Genomic DNA, 8,866 nt, shown 5'->3' with positions numbered 1-8,866 from the left:
GATGGAGGCATTGGAGGAGGGGATCAAAGCAAGCCTTCTGTAGAACATGCAGACTGGGCAGGTGGGATGCAGCAGGGCACGGTGGGGAGGAGGGGCGCTGGGGTGGGACACACAGAGCACCGGAAGGCGAGAGGCCTCCCAGGAAAGGAATGGCAGAGCCTGGGGTGGCCTTTTGGCCTGGAACCAGTGTCTGTCTGCAGAGAGGATGAGACATGAGTGCCTGCTCTGAAAAATATTCCATCTGGAACAGATTTTAGACCTCATCAAAGGTTTATAAACTTTTTAAGGACCAGAAGCCTTTGTTCAAGTGAAATACAAGAGAGAAGTAAGTGCAAGGCCAGAAAATAAATGGAAGATTACTGCTCAGGTTGGGCAAACCAAGTCCTCACCCTTCCGGGCCCCCAGGAGTCCCGGGAGATTAGATGGAACCTGGAAGAGCTCCAGAACCCAGGCAGAACACCAACGTGAGGCACAGACGAGACAACTGAGGCTCAGAGAGGTAAAATCATTTGCTCAGGGTCACTCAGCAAGTCATTATGAGAGCTGGGAACAGGACAGAGGCCTGGGCCTGCCAGACCAGAATATTTGAATAATTGAGTTAAAATGTATCTAGCGCTGCCTGCCGGCTAGGATGTGCTATGTTCTGCTCCTTGCGTCTCAGTGATTCCCCACAAGCGCCCTATGGTGTCATCTTCACAGGCATTTTACAGATGAAGAGGTGAAGTGTTTCCCACTAAGAAATCACTTACCAAGTCACAGTGGTGAAGTGCTTGGCTTGAGAAACTTAAGCAATTCTCAGGACTTATTTTTGGCCCTATGCGAATTCATCATTAAGTCTTTGTTCTTTGCAGTTCTCGAAGCTGCACTCATGGTGGGGATCCTCAGTCACTGTGGATATTTTGTGTGGGATTTATGTTACCAAAGAAGCTTTTTTGGAAACGCCACAGAAACGTGTTGTCTAGGGAACTTAAAACATACCTCTGGTCTCCATTAACACCAGTAAGGTTGCAATTTTTCTAAAACTAGACTCTAGACCCTCTCTGGGGAGAATATTCTCGTACATGGTGGTGCACTGTTTTCTGGCTTCATGCAAAGATCCAGCAGGGCCACGTCAATCCAGAGAGTCCAGCCTCTTAATAAACTGCCCAGCCCCTCGGCTATTACCTGGTGACATGCTCGTTTCTGGAGTGGGAGGCCTGGCTGGGGCCAGCACCTGTCCTGCCTCCTCTGCCCATGTTACCCTGGTGAATTTTCCTGCGAGGCCATGTCCTTCGCCACAGAACTTCCAGCAGGTGAAATCCTACGGGAGGGTGAAGCCGGTTTGTGATTTTGCTAGGAGTGAACGGCAATGGGTAGAGATGGGTGGAAGCACTGCCTCTCTGACAGTGAGGAGGACAGCGAGGCCACCTTTCCAACTACCCGGGCCTGAACCTGAACCAGGGCACGTTCCCTGCCACCTTCCGTGATTTAGCACTAAAGTTGATCAGATCTGTGAAGCTGCAATTTGTGTTGACTACTCATAATGGGAATTTGAGAGCTCGAAATATTTGAGAGAAGACAGCGTATAATGTAAAATCATAAATCTCCTGTTTTGTTTAGAGCAGCGCTTTCATTGCTGACTGAAACAAGACGAGTTCTACGGGGTAGGGGCCAATCTTACAATACTATCTCCAGTGCCTAGCAGGGTACCTGGGACATAGCAGGTGCCCCACCGATATTTGCAGTACAAACTAATAGATAAGTGGATGGATGGGTGGGTGTGTGAATGTGGTGGTTTATCTGGGGGACTTTGCATGTGTGGAACAGGAGTTCACACAGCCAGCACCAAGGATGACCTCCAAAGTGGCCTTGCATAGCATTCCCTCTTTTCTACCTCTTCCCAGCCATCTGCAGATTCTGTAGCCTGAAGCTAAAGGCCTGGAGAGGGAGGGCAGGTTCTACTGAGGTGACCCCACCCAACATCTGCTGCGTGGCCCTGGGGGCTCATCATACCCAAATCATGACCTGCCCCACCTGTGTTCTCTCCACTTCTGAGACACACAATAGAGAAAGACATGCTGTGTCCCTTCTGAACAGTTGAGGACCCCTGGTCTATAAAGCAGGGGCATCAGGGCCTGAGACTGTCACATAGGAGACAGATAAACTGGAGGCTAGTGACCTGCAAGAATGGAGGCGGACTAGGGCTCGAAGGCCACCGGTGCTGCATCCCTCAGATCTGCTCCATCTGGCCCCACCCATTCCTCTCTGCAGCGATCTGTCAGCAACCCGGGAGGGTTGGCATCCCCATCAGAGTAGCGGGTGGCACGGAGCCCGCGGCCAGCCCTGGCAGTACGCCCACTTCTTCGGATGATTCACTGAATTAATCACTCCACGTTGCAGTTGCTCTTAGTAGCATTTTTCCCTCCACTATTATTTCTAGTTAGTAATGTAACCTTATTTTAAGTATCTTTAATGTATCAAAAGAAACATTTACACAAATTAAGGGAATTAATAGTACCCAACAGGTATTTATTAAATGCCTCCTGTTTACAAGGCATTGTGTTAGGACAGGCAGCCACTTTGCAAGGGGATTCCCTGTAGCATGATTTTCAAAAGCCAATCTCTTTCAGTGCATTCAAATATGATTTGCTTTATAAAATTCAGTTTATACACACAACTCTCTAGGAACAAATAAATTTCATTGAGTGAAGAATTTTATGTGGAAAAGAAGCAAGAAGGTGAAGCTAGCTAGCAAATTTTCCCAAGGGATGGGTGGAGGTTCTACAGAGACAGCAAGTACAAACAGGAAGTTCAGCTGCCAACTGCTTGATTTGAATCCTGGCTTCAACACTGTCCAGTGGGGTGATGTTGGGCAAGTTACTTAACCTCACTGCATTTACATTTCTTTGTTTGCAAAACGTAAACTACAGCAGTACCCACCTCACAGGGTGGTCATGAGCTTTATGTCAAGCTCTTGGAATAGTTCCTGGTGCACAGTAGACTCCACATGGGTGTGAACTCTTATTATGGCCAGAAATTACCCCATTGCTTTAGTATTAAAATTAGCTATATTCCCCTTGGACTAGGCCAGTTCCAGAAGTTAGAAGAGATTGCTGGCTCAGTGTGTCTATCTTGGGACAAGCAGTACGGGCTCACAGGAAGGTCCCTCTTCCACCCAACCCCGACCATTACTTATTTGCCCATCTGTTTCTGCAGAATAAAATCAGCATGCAGTGTGCAAAGTGCAGATGATACTCCTGCTTGTTAGATTTTTCTGATCTGAAATGGGGACTTAAACTTTTCAGGAAAAAAAAAAAAGTACAATTACCTATTGGTTTAAATCTTTTTCATAACTCTTAGACATCTCAGCCTGGCATGATCTTGGCTCAGGGCTGTGATTGAATAGAAGTATGTTTATAAGAAAATCCAAAAATTACTGTCTATTCTACTGGTGACCTGCCTTTCTTGAGCGTGCACAGGGTCCAGAGTACACCGTGGGCCACGGGGGAGGACAAAGGCAGTGCAGGGTCCAGGTTCTTTAGCCTTTGATCCAGAAATGGGCATGGTAGACAGCTGATGCACGTGAGTTTCCTGGCCGACTTCCCAAATTCCGTTCCTCAATGTTTTCAAATGGGGAAAAGTTGGCTTTATATTGCTGATTTCTGAACCTGAGGTATAATTTTTTAACTTTTAGTAGGTAAAGCTGCTTAGTACTGGGTGACCCAGTACTCATGGTAAAGAGTTTTCTTCCTCCATCACCTGCCCCTTCTCCCTACCAAACACTTTTGAAAAGGGGAAGGGTATTTCTAGAGCCCAGGTTACTAATCTTTGCCCATGGAACCCTGGGATACTGTGTACAAGTGAGTAGAGAGGCTTTTTTCCCCCTAAAGAGTGGTGCATACCTTTCATCAGATTTTCCAAGAGGTTTCTAACCTAAAAAAATAAGAATTACTGGTACAGAATGGGGTTAGCACACTGGAGCTTGTGGGCAAATCCAGCCCACCACCTGTTTTCATATAGTCCACATGTAAGAATGGTTTTTACATTTTTAAATGGTTGCAAAGAAAAACCAAAAGGAGAACAACATTTCATGATACATGAAAATTATATGAAATACAAATTTTAGCTTTCCAATGGAGCACAGCCACACTCATTTAAGTATGGTCTCTGGCTGCTCTCGCGCTACGAAGGCAGGGTTGAGCAGTGCGGCAGGTAATATGTGGACCACAAAGCATCAACTATTTACTATGTGCCTCTTACCTGAAAAGATTTTCCAGTCCCTGGTCTGGAAAAGTAATTTCGAAAGGCTTCATTTTCTCTGTTATTTTTTATTCTTCCATGCTCCTTACAAGGATTTATTACCTGTCCTGGGTAAGATTTATTCGCCTTTCCATTTTCTCATTCGAGGCCCGTGCATTGCACACATGCAGAAAAGGCAGGCCAGATGAGGCACCCTGGCTCCTGGGCACACAAAGAGGCGTTAGTGCGCTCTTGGACCCTGCAGCCTGGCAGTGTGTGATGAGCGCCAGAGACGGGGCAGAGTGCAAAAGGAGGGGGTGTCCAAGAAGACATCGTGGACAGGGGACATTTAAGCCAAGACCTGAAGATGTTGGAGCACGGCAGTCATTCTAGACTGAGGACAAGGTTGAATAAAGAGCAGGCAGCCGGCACACCTCATGGGGTGCTCATGAGAGCACCGGCCACCCAGATGAGATGGTGTAGGCTCTTATGAAGAGAAAAAGGACTACGTGGAAGGAGGCCGTATTTGTGGAAACGTGGCGCTCTGCGGCTGGGTGAGGGGTTTGTTCTTCTTTCAGTACCTGCACCCTGCTGTGGGGACAGCATGGAGGCCCAAGCATCACTGGGCACATCAACACATTAAATGTCCCCAGCTGTAAATGGGGGATAATAAAACCGTGAGGGGTTTAAAGTGCTTTATGCAGCACCTGACGCATCCCGAGTGCTCAGTCAATATTTGTCGTACGACTAAGCATCTGGGAAGGGAGGGGAGACAGGAGCTGATCTATGGATCCTGCGGAAGGACAGAGCTATTTAGGCCATGAAAGTCAAGAGAGGATTTTTTTCCTTTCTTCAGGGCAGCATTCCGCAGAAATGCAGTGAGTGTCTGTTTTGAGCCAGGCGTTCTGCTAGGTCCTGGGGACACCCCGTGAATGTGGGCCCTGCCTCAGAGAGCTCACGGTCAAGCAAGGAGAGCCGTGACCCAGGAGGGGCAGCCCCCCCAACCAGCAAGGGGAGCCTGTTAGAGCACTGGGGGCGGCAGCGGAAGGTGCGGCCATCGGACCAGGAGGGAAGAGGGGGATGAACAGATTCTGACAAAAGGAGCCAGGCCTTGGTCAGACGTGGGAGAGGAGTGATTTATGAACAGTCGTCCAAAATCACCCTGGGGAAGGAGGACGGGGGGAACAAAAAAATAAACTATCCAGAGCAAGCAATGCTGGGGAGGCTAGCAGAAAAGTAAATTATGAATTCCATGCATTTCATTATGAATCAGAAGGTGGTTCCAAAAAATTTTAAAGGTATGTGTTGGAGGAGGATTCACTGCCAGAAATATCTCTATTTATATAAATTTATGTTAAAATACCACGGGGTTTCTCAATTTCTTCACTTGGTTCATGTTTTGACTCTTGACAAGTGTCTTTTTAGAATGTAATTCTTTGATTTTTGAAGTTGTGGAGGCGTGAGTCAATTTGTTTTTACCCATTTGAAAGTGAAGTTGAGAAAAAGGTCAGGTGTAATTTCACCCTAATAGGAAGAATTTTCTGGAGAAGCATGTCAAATTACCAGAAATACTCACATTTCAGCCAGCCAGTGTCCACGGCCTTAAGACAGGAGAGAGGAGATGGGAAAACATCACCCCTGACTCCCTGGCACCCGCAAAGGCTGAGTGGAGGATTGATAAATCCTGAGCACATGGTTTGAGTCACGTATGTTAAGCCACCCTAGGGTGTTGGTGCTGCTTTTCCTGATGGATGTATTTTAATTTCCATTCAAAATTAAATTGTACTTGAAGCTTTAAGAAAAGGTAAACTATTATGGTATTAAATGGTTTTATTAACCATTTAAAATTCTATTTCACATTAAGATGAATTTCTTTTCACTGAGTAGAATGTCTGTTTTCACCAAGGCCTGGCGATAGTCATATTAATATTCTCTCTCTCTCTCTCTCTTTCTCCTTCCTTTCTTCCCTCCTCCCTTCCTTCCAGGGATCACTACTTGTGTGATGTGACATGGGCAACACCAGAAAGGATTTCTCTGCAGTGGCTCAGGAGGATTCAGAACTATTCAATCATGGATATTTGTGACTATGATGAGTCCAGTGGAAGATGGAATTGCTTAGTGGTAAGACCGAATGGGGGGTTTCTGGTTCTAAAGCAACATGTGATTGGAGGGCTCTATAAAGTCAGGGACAGCAAAGGTTGGGAATCAGGAAATTGGATTTGAGTCTCTCTTCTTCCCGGCTGTGTGACCTGAGGCAGCAAGCCTTGACTGCCAGATACCTGCTGTCCACAGCGCTTCTATTCCACCCTCACGCCCTTCTCACGCTGTTTTAGTTATGGACGCTGTCCCTTGGGAAGGGGGGAGACAGTGACTGGAAACCCAGGAGATAGAATCCCATGTCCATATCTAGAAAATCAAAGAGGACCAGCAGCTGCAAGGTCAAGGAACCGTGTTTGCATAGAGAACATGTAGCGGGTGGGGAATGACGGTCTGAGTACATGTCAAAAGAAACAAATATCAAGAAGCCACAAATCCATTACCATTACTGTGACTGTCTTTAAGCAGGAAACAGCTTTAAATAAGTACCAGTCTGAGAGGTTGCCAACGCTGAGTCCAATTCAGTGTTACTCTAACTTTGAGGTGTGGGGACGTTTCTAGCCAGGAAACTGCAGGGTCAGCCAGAGTGGGGGATCCAAGTTATGGCTCCTTTGGGAGCCTTAGGAGGGGTAGAGCCTGGGAGAGGTTTGCCGGTATATGCCAAGGACACTGTTACAAGCCTCCTTTTCTGGTCACAGGCCCTGTGCTCACACGTCTCCTCTCCCTGCTCCCATCCTGGCTGGGCACAGGGCAGATTTGCGCCTCAGAGAGCTTGAGCTCCATATATCTTGATTCACTTCTTCATTTATTTATGCAACAAACCTTGAATGCTTATTATGTTCCAAGCTCTGTGCTAAGCTATGGATATAAAAAAATGAGTTAGACAACATGCCTGTCCCCAAAATGTTTCTGTTCTAGTAGGGAATACCACTGTGAAAATAAATCCTAACAACTGCCATTTATTGAACACTTGCAGTGTGCCAGGCACTGTGGAGACTGAGGGTCAACGAATTTAAGGACTTTATCCAGGTCATAGGACACAGCTAAACTCAAACTGCAAAACCCAGCTCTTTGCTTCCTGCCAATTAAATCTCCACGAGGTTAGGGTTGTGCTATAAAAGGGCTTAATCAAGGTACAGAGGGAATGTAGGGCGAAAGAAGATGATCCCCTCTACTGGAGACAGGCACATGGGGCAAGGAGATGACATGGAGAGTTACAGAGCAGTCTGGGATGAGTCGTGGGTGCTGGGCAGATGAGGGCTGGAGGCCCCCAGGAGTAGAGGGCTGTGCAAGCGCAGCCCATGGGAAGGGCTCGGGACATGCAGGGACTGTGAGTTGGGGGAAACACAGTGGGGGGATGGAGGCTAGAGGCCCAGGGGAAGGCTCAGATGCCATTCCAGGAGTGTGGACTTACCTCGTAAGAAGAGGGGAGCTGCTTGAAGGTTTTAAATAAGAGAGTGTCATAATGAGAGAGAACTGTCTGTTGCCTCATGAGGTCAGCCGGGGACTAAGCAGGGTGGAGAGCAGACCGGAAGGAGGGAATAGCAGCCGGATCTCCAACAAGGAGGTGGTGGCAGCGGACCAAGGGAAACCCGCGAGGACAGGAACGAAGGCGGTATCGGTGGAGATGGGCAGAAAAGTCAACGAACTAGGCCACAGGGGCTGAGGGAGGGGACTGGGGAAAGTGCAGGCATCTAGAATGACCCCCAGGTCTCTGGCTTGGGTGAATAGGTGCCTCTAACTAGGAGAAGAATGAAGGAGTAGAACAGGCTGGTGGGATGGAGGAAAGAGAAGGAAATTCTCTTCAGTTCTGTGCATGTTGGATTTAAAACGCCAGAGGAGCTTCCTGGACAGTGTGGGTATGGACCCAGGACAGAGCTCTAAGCAAGAGAGGTAAAGGATCTATAATGTAATTACATGAAAAATATTAACATAAAAGAAAAATACATGAATGGATACTTTTCAAGTATTTTATTACAAGTACAATTTTGTTTATATTACCACAAATTATGGCTAAAGAATCGATTGTTTCATCTACTCCTCTTTGAAATGCTGTCATTGAATTTTCCCCTTTTTAGGCACGGCAGCACATTGAAAGGAGTACTACCGGCTGGGTTGGAAGGGTAAGAGTTAAGACTTAACGGGATTTTATGGATGATGGGTCAGCTACTCAGCTATTTAACATGTAGCTGCTCCAAACTTGGGTTCTGTGTTATTAATAACAATATTAATTGACCTCGTTCCCAAAATATTTAAATGCTCCCTGTAGAGATATCTTTCTATGGAGAACATATAACATGAGCAGTTGGAAAAAGTAATGGAACACGTGGAAAATCAAGAACAGAACAGACAAAAAAAAAAACACATACTCTAGGCAAGTTGTAGCTCCCGGCAAGTTAAAAAGCAACCACTGCTGAAAGTTGGCCAAGATATTGAATGTGCTTGTTGACCTCATCTTTGAAGTTACATGCTTAAAAGGCAGAAAACACAGTTTCTGTCCCCAGCCTGCACAAATGCCTACAAACATGTGACTACAACCTGCAGGCACTCA

General features: G+C 46.7%; 1 protein-coding gene across 1 annotated transcript in view; it reads left to right on the top strand.

Annotated features, from left to right (window-relative positions):
* The window catches only part of DPP4 (dipeptidyl-peptidase 4), a 79,972-nt gene that overhangs the window by 40,872 nt on the left and 30,234 nt on the right, over positions 1-8,866 (top strand). The window contains exons 11-12 of the mRNA XM_012655850.1: positions 6,204-6,339; positions 8,394-8,438. Of these exons, the coding sequence (XP_012511304.1) occupies positions 6,204-6,339; positions 8,394-8,438 (181 nt within the window). The remainder of the gene's footprint in view (positions 1-6,203; positions 6,340-8,393; positions 8,439-8,866) is intronic.

Source organism: Propithecus coquereli, unplaced genomic scaffold (assembly GCF_000956105.1).
Source record: "Propithecus coquereli isolate 6110/MARCELLA unplaced genomic scaffold, Pcoq_1.0 Scaffold49, whole genome shotgun sequence".
Taxonomy (NCBI): domain Eukaryota; kingdom Metazoa; phylum Chordata; class Mammalia; order Primates; family Indriidae; genus Propithecus; species Propithecus coquereli.
Note: the sequence above shows the minus strand (reverse complement) of the source record. Positions and strands in the feature narration are given on the sequence as shown.